The sequence below is a fragment of the Thalia democratica genome, chromosome 5 (genome assembly GCF_965202585.1).
Source record: "Thalia democratica chromosome 5, ktThaDemo2.hap1.1, whole genome shotgun sequence".
Lineage (NCBI taxonomy): Eukaryota > Metazoa > Chordata > Thaliacea > Salpida > Salpidae > Thalia > Thalia democratica.
Window position 1 is genome coordinate 45,789,129 of NC_139169.1, and position 14,105 is coordinate 45,803,233.

Genomic DNA, 14,105 nt, shown 5'->3' on the forward strand with positions numbered 1-14,105 from the left:
TTTTTTTATAAATGTGCAGATAAGTAAATGTTAGTGCTTATCAAATAATCATTTCGTACCTGTTTGCTTTAAAACCTATTACAAACTTTTTAAATTGTAAACTGTTTAAGTTATATTGCCAGCAAAAACACCTTTTTTAAATAAGTCCGGTTCACAATACTTTTTCTGGTTTCTTTAACCCCTCTAACTTGCCTATCCCTACATTAGTTTATTGAATAGAAGTTAGTATACATAGTTAGTTACCATAATAAAAACTTATAGCTTATTGAAATGGGTTAAATGAAAATAAAGTTGCGATAATTAAAATTTTAACAGTTTACTTTCAATATTTTTAAATTAACATGTCTCAAAAAGCAACTTTATATAAATAAAAATGTATAAGAATTTTCAGTTAACAAAGACTAAGATGGTAAAATGGTTAATAAACTGGTCATTATTGCTAAAATTTTAAATACTAAAAGTTAAAAAGTCTCTATTATGGCCATGTATCGAAAAAACTTCAAAACATAAATGATAAGATGATATGTATGATATGTAGGAAAATTATCAGAGTAAGAAAAAGAAAAATTAGTTATCAAAACACCCGCTCACAATTTTAAGAAAAATAAATTTGTTGCACCTATTCAAACGTTATGAATAATTAAAAATTTTATTATTAATAACTTTAGCTTTTTCAAACTAAGATTAAGAAACATGGAAACTATATTTAATGTATCTTCTAAGCAGTTTACGGTAAACTACTTAAATAGTATAAACTACTCGTTGGAGCTTAGCCTTGCAACTGCTAAAAGTTACATATACAAAAATAAGTCAAATAACTGATACATGTAAATTGGATATAGTTTTTTAAATAATTTGTTTTTTATAACAACTAGTATCAAATTTTCAATGTCATTTAAAATTAAATACCAATTTTTTACATGACAAAAGTTTGTGTTAACATTGTGTTTTTGACGTGAACATATATTAAATAATTACATATGCTCATAGAATAAGGACTAGTAACATGTTTAAGACTACTATGTTACAGTAAAAAACCTTTAAGTTTTTTTTACATACCTTTTTTATAAGTGTAATTTAATAAGTGATTACTTGGCTTTGTTTTGAAGAACTTTTTTTTTTAAATATAACTTAAACGAATTTGTTGTTTAATTAATATTGCAAAGCTACTTTTGTTAACACATAGAAACACTATCGTTTCTATTTCTAAAAAAATAAAAACAAATATCTACGAATAGTAAATAATTTTTAATTTGTAATAAATAAAATAAAACAGCTCTTTTAGTACAATAAATTGTTTAAAAGCATCCAGCCTTTATTACACTAGTATACATAAAAAAAACGTGTATAAATGTTTTAAAAGTAGCACAGTATTTTTAGATTGATTTTGTAAAAAATATGTTACGTTTTTTCCTTTAAACGGTGAAAAATTGGAAAAAAATTTTTATACCTAATGGAATTTTCTAATGGCAAGTATTGTAAAAAATATAAACTAAAAACATAGTAGTGACTTTACTTAAATCAAGCTATTAGTTGTAAAATAAAAATTTTACTAGTTGTGTGTATTTTACTTATAAAATAAAAACATTCCACTAATTGAAAGTTTAAAAAACGCTAGTTTTTAAGTTAGACGATGACCAAAATTAAAATTGTATTAGTACACTATTACAACCTCTCTTTACTATATCGAGAAAAAAATGTGTTCTCAGTGTTTTATGCGAGTACATATCCGAGAAGGTATGGTATACGACTAAAAATTCTAAATTATATCGGTATAAAATATAAAGTTAATATATTGTAGTACATATTTTTTTTTAAATTCATAATTTACAAAGTAAAAATTGTAACTTTCGTAAGTCGAATAAAACAAACTGTCCGTTACATGGTAACTGGCTTAATTAAAAATGTTGTGTATAAGGTGCGTGTTAAATGTAAGGTTAGTGAAGATAATAACAAAAGTAATAATAATGTTAAAGATAATAATAAGGATAAAGTGTATATTGGTTCGACAGGAGGTCACTTTAAAGATAGGTACACCAGGCATAAGTATAATTTTAAGCATGTAAATAAAAAGAGTACCACAAGATTGTCAGATTTCGTTTGGCAGCATTTCGACAGGTATGAAACCAAACCAGAAGTGGAATGGAGCATCCTTCACCACGCCAACAATAACATCAGTAGAGCGAGCGAGATCTGCTAAATATGCAACCTTAAACGAATGGCAATTTTAGCAGAAGAGAGTAAACAATTACTAAATAAAAGACGTGATATTTTAAACAACTGTGCACACAACCGACGGTTCTTCTTCAAATAACACCTTGGCGCTTTCTCACCTTTCATTTTTTTCATTTACCTTTCACATACACACACACATTCACTTAACATATATTAGTATAATTATATATCCTAAGTGATATATATTTTTATTCATTTATTATTTATATATCTATTTCACACAAGTCACTTTCTATTCTCCAACATTTCATATATTCACTTTACCCTCCGACTGTAGTTCTTCACACCTTTATGTGTCAAGTTCTAAGTTTAATTGGAAGCCTGTATTCAAATCACAGATAAACCGTGCTTTTTTACCTACTACGCCCAAGAGAGCTAGTAGGTTTTTTACTGCAGGTTTATACTTAGCATATGACTACCTTGTTGTTTTACATTTTAACTTTCATATATAACATAATTTACTTATCAAATATTTAAAATATCTGTATGGGATATCTAATTTAAACACTCGACTGCTACTTTATCAATCAATCATTTTAATAATTATCAAATACAATATATATGTAATTTAAGTCATTGTGATTTTATGTATGTCGCTGTAAATTAATTATCGGTCAGTACTTTGTAAGCTAAATAACAAGTTTAGTTTTGTTTGCGTTTTGTTTCCTTAAATTTTAAATTTTTCATTTTCTATTTTTACATTTAAACTAAATCTGCTTCCTAATTGTATATAATTTTGATTCAACCATTAAAAACATTTAATATATAATATACATGTTACATCGAGTTTCTGTGACTTTTATTGTCTTCATCGTTGTTAAGTTTTATTAAAATTTATTGATACACTAACTAATGGTTAATGTTTTATTTTTTGTTCAAAATAGATTACAAACATAAAAACTAAATTAACAAACTTCGCAGTGCAAATTAAATAGTTGAAATACCCTGGGTAGGTCTTTTTATGGGTAGTATTTTATGGGCACTATTTTATGGGTAGAATTGCTGCAATCAATTATGCCCATAATTTGATGTGATTTCATGAAAATTATGGGTAGTATTTAGATGTTGCTGCAATTAAATGAAAAATAAAATACTGTCCAGGCCTTATATAAATATTATGGATAGTTTTTTTTTTTAATTTATAAACCAACAAATAAAAAATAACTTGTATACATATAAACCAATAGTTTGATATATTTGTACGTTTATTTGAATTATGTTTTGTAAACTAACAGAAATAGTGGCTAGAAAAATTATTCATTCGTTAACAACAGTAAAATTTGAATCAGTTACTCTTTCCATTAACGTGAGTTGTTTGTTTATATTATGATTTGTTGTTTTGTTGTGTATTTTAGTTTACTTTACTTATTTTAGGCTTAATAATCACAAATATTATATGTTTTATAACAGTCGGTTTAGTATTAAGTATTTTACCTATTATTAACTATTATCTGTCGAAAATATTTTATTTTATTAAAAACATGTATACACCTACCTTATTCTATGCTTCTAATCTTTCATTACAGTAATTATTTTTTACAGAACCCAGTTCAATTGTGTTGATTCGTTAACACACAGAAACATATGTTGGTACAATAAAGGAAGATTACTGTACAATTTGCTTTTATTAATTTACAAAGAATAAATTTAATTTAAGGTTTGCTTTATTTTCAAAAGAAACCAATTTTTCTTTGTTCTTAATTTAATTAGAAGTTAACAGGTTGTAAAACTTTTTTAAACAGAGTAACTTACTTTGTTTGAATTTAGTTGATTTTGGTTTTCGGTATGTTAATTGCATTTTGATATTTTTGAAAACACTTTAATGTTTAAGCTGGCTCGTTGACTTTTTTTTTCAAAAAACTCAGCACTTTGTTCATATTTTAAAAAATATTGTTAATAGTAGTAAAGTATTTTGTACTCTTAAGTAAACTTTACATTATCTTTGTAACGTAACAAACAGTTTAATTTTTACTTTTATGAAAGACTGTTTACAGGTACTTTACAAACATAAAAAATTCTATAAACTCACTAGAAAAATTTAATTTGATTTTTTGTAGTAAAGTTTAAACGCAAAAAAAATAATGACAAAACAAACAAATTAAAGACTAAAAATTAGTTCAAAACTATATAGTAATTTTGAATAGCTAGTATTTGAATTAAAAAAACTATTAAGTTGTTTTAAGAATCATTTTTCAAAAAAAATAATTGTTCAGAAAGTTTTTCGTGATATCTTTTAAAATTTAAACAGTATTGTTAAATAAATAAACTTATTGTTAAAAACAAATACACAAGTGAAAAATTAAAAAATAGTTTATAGTTTTACCAAATTAACTATGTTTAAAACTAACAAGTTTAATTAATCCATAAACTAACCTACATCAACTGATAATTGATTTAAATAAGCGTAGTTTCTTTTAAAAAAAAATACTCAATATATATGCACACAATATATTTGCTTAAAATAAACGTTTTATTACAAGTACAAAATATAAGACTACCGTAAGAACATAGGCAATTTAGTCTTTTAAAATAAATTTATTGTCGAGTTTACTTTATGTTGTATTGATTATTCTACTTATTAAAAGCTTTTAAGTTCTAGTAAAGGATTTGAATAACTTTAGAAATGAATAAATAATGAATTTAAAATGTTGCGAAAAAAAAATAAAACTGCTAGCTTTGTTTTTATAAAAAACTCAGTTTGTTACACAACACAAAAAACAACTCGCGCAAGATTTTTTTTGGCAGAAATTTCATGCTAAAGGCCGGTGTACGTTTCGTAACACGTTGTTTTGGTTGGATTTTACTGTATATGTATATATGTTTTTATTTTATCGTCTTTTACTTGATTTTTTTAGGTTGCTTCGAATTAAAGTATTTAAAGGCTCCATCGAATAGTATAGAAAATTAGTCTATTGTTAGTTTTAGCAAACCTAAGTTTATAAGAATATTAAAGTTTATACAAATAAAATTATTAGGCTTTTCCAACAATAAACTTTACAATTTGCTGTCTACGTTATAATTTTATTAGATTTGTTTATTTACCATTTACAACTAAGAGTATAAAAGTTTAGACTGCTAATTTTTTTTACAAACGTTTTCGAAATTCTACAACACCTCTTTCGTAAGTGATAAATGAACTTGAAAATTATTTAGTAACTAGACAGTTTTAAAAATAAGTCTAAGTTATTACGATGTATTAATACAGCATTAAACTAAATACAAATTTTAACATGTAGCAAACAAAACTTAAGTAAAATATATTAGTCAGTAAACTTTCAATAGTTTTGCTTTTCCATTAAATGTTATTTTCGTGATTAATTTTAACTGTTGTTTAATTGATAATAAAGTACTAACTAAGATATCTTACTTAAGCTTTGTTTTCTACATGTCAAAACTCGTATTTGTATAAATTTTATATTCAAATGTCACACTACTTTAAACTTATTTTTAAACTGTCTAAAACTAAACAATTTTCAAATTATATTACTACTTGAAAAAAGAATTCTGAAATTTCTAAAACGTTTTTAAAAAAATAAGAAAAAGTAATATAAACTTATATATTTTTAATTGCAATACTTAAAAAAACCTTGCTATGTTAGTAAATACTTTTTTAGTTTTCTACAAAAGTATTTATATCGATATTCGATACAGGTTTATAAAAATGTAACTACTTAGGACCTTACAGTTTTATAATAATTAGACATATATGATTATCAAAACAAAGCAAAAATACTATTTTTTTAAAATAAAAATGATTGACTAAAAATTAAATTTAAGCGAACAAGGCTTACATTACACAACTGTATAATATTCGAAACAAGTTTTCAAGCGCTGTTTTGAAATTTTATGTTTTATCTATTTCCATAACACTGATTTAATGTTTGTAAAATTTCTTCACGTAACTGTAACATCGCTTACAGATAGACTTTTTGCTCTTTGAACCTGTTGTAAAGTATTTTTGAACAGAGGATTAAAATAAGATCATTATTATTAGCAAGTGAGTTTTTTAAACTTGTTTTTTAAAAAGAACTATCAAGTATATTTTAGAAACATAATTAAAATTGTTTAACTTTTGCAGATAAATTGACTTTACTGATATTTTTTTATGAAAATATCCGTACAACATTAAAAAATCATACTTGTTTCTTTATGTTTTAAAGATTAAATTCTGTGTGTCAAAACTTTGTCAGCCCGAGATGATTCAAAATAAACTTTAGTTAAGGTTGTCGATACCTTTTTCTTGTTGCTTTTGGTTTTGAAACTGTAATCTGTTAAGCAACAGTTTTTATGTTTTGCAGTATAATCGTTTTTTCTATTAAACTTAAAACTAAAAAGCTCGCATACACTTTTTCTCATTTGCGGCTGAGTGAAAACATAAATAACTGGATTTACTATGCTGTTCAACCAAGCAAGGCAGATTGTAAACGGATAAAAACTGTTATACAAGTTTTCGTTAAAAGCAGAAAGCTTCCACCAGCCGCCTAATGAAGAGTAAAGACGTAAAGTTTGACCGGGTAACCAGCAGATTATAAAAGCTGTAATGATTGCTAATCCCAATATCACAACTCTGTTGAGCGGCGATCTTTCAGATGTCGCTAAAGAGTTCTTTTTAACATGAAGCATAATTTGAACGTAGCAAAAAATCATCGCGCTGACGGGAAGAAAAAAACCTAGCATTGCGTACAAAAACTCTAAAAGCCCAGCGATGAAAAACTTGTTTTCCCCGACTTCAATGTAGAACACACACGCCTTAGTGGCATTGGTTGCCGTCGTGTTGTCTGAAACCTTCATCAGAGGAACCCGATGCGCGACAATCAGTCCGCTGAGCACCCACACAAAAGCGCACGCCAGCTTTACATTTTTTGGTGAGCGTAAAACCTGGCCGTTCTTTCTCACAACAGCCAGCCACCTGTCTATAGCAATAGCAGTCAGAAAAAAACAGCTGGAAAACATGTTGAAGGTAGGTATGGTGCCGCACAACTTGCACAGCAAATCTCCGAACACCCATTCGAAGTTGTGCAGATAGGTGTATCCCCACAAGGGCATGGTTGAGACGAACAGCAAATCGCTGATCGCCAAGTTGATGACGTAAGTCATCGTTGAGATCCACCCTTGCTTTTGACCAATCAGTTTGCAGATGAGAAGCAAGTTTCCGATCAGACCGAAAGCAAATATGACGAAAAATAGTGTTCCAATTAAAGATGTGTTCATACTTTTGTGGCGCTTAAAAATATATAATCTGAAAAGATTTCAATATTATTTTTTGTAGTTTTTATTGTTGAATTTGTAGTTTTATAATAAGTTTGATAAAATAGTTTGTTATATTTAACTAAGCGTAAACTTTTTATTGCTTTTGTAAAAGTGATAACTTAAATAACTATTCTTTTTGTTTTAAGTAATATTTTTTGAAGGACTCCATGAAATTTGCTTATAATTAATACTAAAACCTTTTTTGTGCTATTTCTATATTTTATTTAAAAATAACAAAACAAAAACATTCTTGACTAAGAAACTTACTAGTTTCTGGTAGAATATATTTTTGTGTAGTATCTTAAAAAACAAAAGTCCAGTCCGCGAGCGACTGCATAGACAAAAACTTGACCCGTTATCAATTAAAATTATTAACCCCTGTTAAAAAAGACTATAAAAAGCTACTATTGAACGACCAAAAAAAAGACTTTTAAAATATTTAGTCCTAGGACCTGGTGCACAAAGAACCTTTCGGTTATCGAGTCGCACACCACGGATACCTTTTAACGTCTTGTCCAGGACTTACTTATTTTTTATGTGGATATAATTATATTGAGGTAACCGTTATTTAATTTAATAAAATTACATTTTACCTATTCAAACTATTTAAAACTACCATAATACTTTATTTATAAGTACGAGTGTTATTAAACGGTTTAATCTCAGGTCTGTTAATTGCAAGGGTCAAGCAAAAAAGAGGTATTTGCATAAATGTTGTACAAAACTTTTTAATATTAACCCTTATCTCTAACTCACCTTACCCAAATAGCTTGTAAATATTATTGTCAACAAAGATAGGTAAATTATTTGAAATTACGATGAAAAAACTAGCAATAGAGAAAACGATAGTATAGAAACGAGTCATCTTTTTTTACTTCAAACTATATATCATATATTAGTATTCAGTAATTTTTATGCTAATTCAAAACTTGTTTTTCACACTAATCTCCTATAATGTTTTTGGTACAATGAATAGATAATTAATAAAAAAACTAAAATTAAATACATTCTTTCACTCAAACAAGATTTTCAATTGTTTTTAAAATCTTATTCAAATAAATTCTATGTGAATAAGGTTTTATTAACAACTGAAGATCTCGTTTGAATAAAATATTGTTTTCGTAACAAAATAAAAAAGTTTTCAGTTTTGTAGTATTTATTATTATTGTTGTTTATAAGTTGAGAACTGTATTTGTGATCTTGAAAGCTAAAAGTATATAAAAAAAACCAAACATTAACTAGCTTTGTAGATTTAAATATCTTTCTTTGTTTTTAAGCAGGTAGGTTTATAACTAAAAGTTTATTCAACGAAACTTCATTAACAAAATGTTAATATATTCAATTTGAGTTTTTTTTTAATTCTACGACTACTTGCTAAAGCAAAGTAAATTGGTAAAAATATAAAGCTAATCAAGTTGTTTTATTATAGTATTCATATTGTTAATTGTAATATATTCTCACCAGTAAAATATTGTATCACTTTGCTTAAAATTGGATATAAAGTTATAACACTCTATGTTTAATATTTGAGCTAGTCCTAGAATTATATCATTATTTTGAAATATTCAGAAAAACGCTAGACAAAGAGAGTTTAAAGATTAATATTGTTGTCAAACAAACACACTAAAATATTAGAGTTTAAAATTTCGACTAGTTTTACAAATTAAATTTAGTGTATACATAAATTATTAAAAAAGCCTTTTACAGCCTAAGATTCTTTGTAGATAAAAGCTTGCGGTTGCTTGATTCCTTTCAAAAAGCTTTGAACTAATTATTTCTAATGATCAAACTGTATTTCTAAAATTTTCACTTGACTGTTTCGTACATAAAATGTTATTATAATCTAATCTAACATATAATTATAGTTTAATCTAATTTTGAATTTTAGTTCAGGTTTTAAAGCGCATTAAAATTCCAGTAAAAATATAACAGGTTTTAATTTCATTTAAAAACTAAATATATGAGTTAAATTCATTTATTGTATAACTTATAATTAAAATTTGTCTTTGAAATTTTTCGTTTAATACTGTCAACAAACACCACTTCAAGCCAATAATGGTATAATTTAACATTGTTTCTAAAATAAATAAAAAACACTTCCACTGAAGTAAAGAAAAGTAGAAAAAAACAGCTTAAAAAAGGTAAAAAGCAACTAGTTCTCCAGAGGTTGTAGTGCTCGTTTAAAATGTCAAAGTTGTTCGTTTTTTTTTCACGTTTTTGCTGTACTACATTCAGCTCTCAACGGACTGTTGCATTCTTTTTTTTTTTGACCAAATTTAGCATAGAAAATGCTAAAACCTTAATGTTATAAACTTATAAAGCTTTCAAAGTTTTACATTAAAGTTTAATGATAATTAAATTTATAGATGAGTTTAGCTTTTTAAAGTCAAAAATAAAAACTAAAAGTGTTAAAACATTATTAAAAGGACTTTTTACTGAAGCATAAGACTAACAAAACAGTATACTATCAAGGAAATCAACAAATTTTACTTTATATGTAAGTTGTTATATTTACAAAATTTACCTACTAAGAAAACTACTATTGATGTCTTAACAACACAAAACGTTTGATAGCTTTTAGTTTTTTTTCAAACAAAGCAAAACTAACAAATTTATTTATACTTTTTCTTTAGTTTGAACTAGTTTTATAAGTTAAGTAAACAAATAAATTTACTTTTACCGTTTAAAAAATATTTATCAGTTCACAACATTAAAATAATATTTTAAAAGTTGACATATAAAAACAAGGATTATTTATTAATAGTCTTAATTCATTGATATATACTTAAAATTATTCAAAAATTTGATTTAAAAAATTGCTTACTTAAAAAAAATAAGTTCAACATCCTAAATTAAAAAAAAAACTTCAAAGCATTGAGTACCCTACAATAAACTTGTTTATAGTTACTTTAATCTGAAAGATAGTATCTTGTAGACTAAAATTATTTAAATTTTCCTCCATTTTTCTAGCTTTCAGCTACTATTTTATTGAAAGTGACTAGTTTTGTTAATTGTTTTGAGAGGTTTATTTACAGTGTTCAGTAGCTTTTAGATTACATGTAAGTAGATCAACTTATTTTATGCTTTGGTGCTTGTATTTTTTTAACTTAAAAAAAAAAGTTCAGAAAACTGTTAATGTGGCTTAATTTCTAATTTATTAAAAAAATAATATTTTATATAAATAAATCTATAATTTTTAACTCAGTTAAAACAATGTTGTAACTATCTTTAACTTTACGTATAATTTAATAAACACGATACGTTTATTTTAAACACAGTCAGAAAGAAAAAGAAAGGAATAAAAATATGCTAATACCATAAATTTTTACGCAGAACAATTATTTATAAATTAAATTATAAATTACTTTTATCGATTTTATTCCATAGAAATTATATAAAAGTAATCTAATCTTAAAGTAGAAGTCGTTTTTTGAATTCAAACTAATGGATTTTTTCTCAAGTGTTTTTTATATTAAACTAAATATTACATAAATGATTTCAAAATAATTTTATAAGTATTGTTACGATAAATATGCTAATAAAGATAAAACTTTCATTTAATTCTAAAACTTATTTTGTTTTATCTATACATTACATACACAATTAGAATCAATAAATATATACATACATTTTTAGAAACAATTTTTAAGGTATAAGTTTTCCAGTACTGGTTTTTAAACAAAACATTCTAGTACAACAAAAAAAAATCAAACTATTAAATTAAATAAAAATCGAATTTGTTTATTTTTAATGGTTATGCAACTAAAATTTTTATTCAATTTAAAATAATTTAACTGCCTTCAAGAGTACTTTAATAAAAACTTGATTGCACAATACTAATTTTTTACGTACTGTTTTTTGATAAACTGAATTACCTAATCTGTGTTTAAAAATACTATACGAAATGTTAGTTTTTAAATAAGTAACTTTTTTAATGATATGCTTGATCACAGAGTTGGTGTTTTTATTAATTTACTAATCAAACAAATTTGATTATTTTTAATTCTTTGTCAAAAAATTGTTTTTATCTAATACTTTAGTTGGACTTTTTTTTGATGATCTATATCTATAGTGTTTTGTTTTAAACTGAAAATCTTAGTTTAAAGTAAAAAAGTATTTTGAAATGTATAAGATTAAATATCAAAATAGTAGTGATATTACAAGATTTTAGGAAAGTAAATATGGTAGTTTGAAAAAGAATTAAAACTTATCCTCACTACTTTATCTATAATGACAAAACTTATAGTTTTACCTTCAACGCATTTTTCAAATTACTTTTTTAATAAAACACTTGAGAAAAACCCTTATGAGGTGAAATTAGGATTGTAGTAAAAAAAATTGTTCTAACTTTGGCGACTGGTGAAAACTGTATAACTATAGTCTAAAGTTAGGCAATTTTCATTCTTCGGCACACCAAATTTACCTATAAGGGGAAAATGCAATTACAAGAGAAAACTCTGAAATAAATGTGTAAGAATATAGTTGAAATGTGGTGTGCCAAAAGAAATAAAACTTTTACAAAAATTTAAACGAAAGACTTACTTTTTAAACTACCTTGTAAGCCTTTTTTGTTATCAGAAGTTTTCGATTAAAAACTATTGCGACTGGGTTATACTATGTCATTTTTGCATTGTTATCTGTAGTGTCTTTTAGATCATATAGTTTAACCTATTAATTTTATTATACTCCGTAACTTAAACAGAATAAGGTTCTAAGTTGTCTGTTTTATTACGTTTTAAAATTATATTTAGTTGTAAAATAACGATAAAATTATATTAATGTTTTTTTTTTCAAATAAGTTATTTATAGTTTTTAAAAACGATTTTTATGTACCTAATTTAAATGCCTTAAGTTTAGTACTGTTTCAAACCATTAAAAATTATTATTACAAAAACTTTTAAGCTTGTAAGTAGAAACTATTTAGATGAGTGATGAACTTAAGAATAGCAAGGAAAATCAAGAACTTTTTTAAAGACTTTTTTTGTTATAAACTTTCGATTAACTTAAGTTTTTGTTTTTTAGTTTCATGTCCTGAACAAAACTTTAAAAGGTATCGTGGTGTGCGACTCTTTGTGCACTAGGTCCTAGGACCAAATATTTCGAGTGTCTTTTCGTTTTGTCGTTCAATAAACTATAATTTTGAGTGTATTGTAACTATTATTAATAATCTGTTTGTAGTTGTACTTAAGAGAAAAAAAAAATTCAATTATGAGACTAGTATTTTATTTTCCAAGGTATAAATATATATTTTTTTATTATTAATATAAGTCAATTTACTGTTGTAAAAACCAGATTTTATGATATTTGGTAGACTTAAAAACTTAAAAATTCTACACAAAATATTTTGCAAAACATAAGCTGGATGAAAATGATATTAATGATTTATTTTAAAAAGACTTAAACTAATTATAAACTGTTATTTTAAACAGTTAATCTTTTTTTTTAATTAAAAGCTAAAAAACAACAATTTTCATCAAGACTTTGAACTAAAGACATATTTTTTAAGCAAACTTAAACATAAAATCTTTTATACGGAAATAATTGTAACAAATGTTTTTTTTTAAATTACTCGATACAATTATTTTATCGGTGTAAAGGAACCCTTAAACCAGTAAAAATAGAATATACAGGGTGATCGCAGCTGTGAAGTTCGTTGTTGTTGTTTTTACAGTTCCTTTTTTCTAAAATTTTAACTGCTTTGCTTTCCGTGCACACTTGTTTGCTATTGTAAATAGAGTTTGAATGAGTAGTTTTTTGGGCTTCAAAGTTCTAGGAAAAATATAAAATAATCACATACAAAGTAAAAAGGTAAGCAATAATAATTTATAAAAGATTTGCTTAAACAGAACCAAAACATATATTAACGAAGCATTTTTTAAAGTATAAGTTAGTATATTGTCTCTCTAATATGAAAAAAGTTCTTAGACTTTATAATTTATGAAAACAATTAGGTTATTTTACAATGTTATTTTTAATACAATTGGTGGAGTTTAATATAAGTATAATTTTGTTTTTTTGTTTTTTGCATGAAATATTTTTCTATCAAAACTATTTATTTTTTCATTTTATGGCTTTACTTATAGTTTGTATTTATGTTTAGACAAATAAATTGTCACTTTATTTAATAAATTAAAATTAATAACTTTATTCTATTTTATTCATATAGTCAATACTTTGTATTTTTTAAGTTTAAGATATTGAATTTGGATAGTAACAAATGGGTTTTTCTGTGCAGAAAATAGCTATGAGGCTTAAATAAAAACTGTATATAGTTGTTTAAATAAGACAGTGACTGCATACATTTTTGTTTTGTTCGTTATGTTATAGTGATTGTCAAAGACTCAAAGAACTTTAAGCAGTGCTAAACCAAAGTTAAAACACTAGAGTCTCACCTGGGCGAGGGCAAAGCAAGCTGATAAGAATTACAAGCTGATAATGTTTATTTTCTATTCAAATGTTTACCTTTTTTCAAAGGTTGTAAAATTATATCCATTGATTGAAATTAAATTATTGGCTTAACTGACTGATTCACAACATAATCGTTTAAAAATTTTTGTTAATAAGTCTAACGTATTTCATAAATAATACATTAGTAAAAAGTCATAATGTAAAAATTTTAG

The 14,105-nt window shown here is 25.0% G+C and overlaps 1 protein-coding gene across 1 annotated transcript; it reads right to left on the reverse strand.

The window, feature by feature from the left end:
* Positions 1-2,089: 2,089 nt before the first annotated feature.
* On the reverse strand, positions 2,090-7,446 carry LOC145836594 (apelin receptor-like). The gene is made up of 2 exons (XM_082944386.1): positions 6,564-7,446; positions 2,090-2,193 (listed from the first exon to the last, which is right to left on the reverse strand). Exons 1-2 carry the CDS (start codon positions 7,444-7,446, stop codon positions 2,090-2,092), a joined length of 987 nt encoding a protein of 328 aa, XP_082800512.1.
* Between the last annotated feature and the right edge of the window lie 6,659 nt (positions 7,447-14,105).

What these genes read in the sequence shown, in the direction of transcription:
- LOC145836594 (XM_082944386.1), bottom strand. Translation starts at nt 7,446, where the DNA reads ATGAACACATCTTTAATTGGAACACTATTTTTCGTCATATTTGCTTTC. An exon ending in AAGTGTATGCGAGCTTTTTA is followed by an intron (nt 2,194 to 6,563) that starts GTTTTAAGTTTA and finishes CATATTTAGCAG; the next exon opens with ATCTCGCTCGCTCTACTGAT.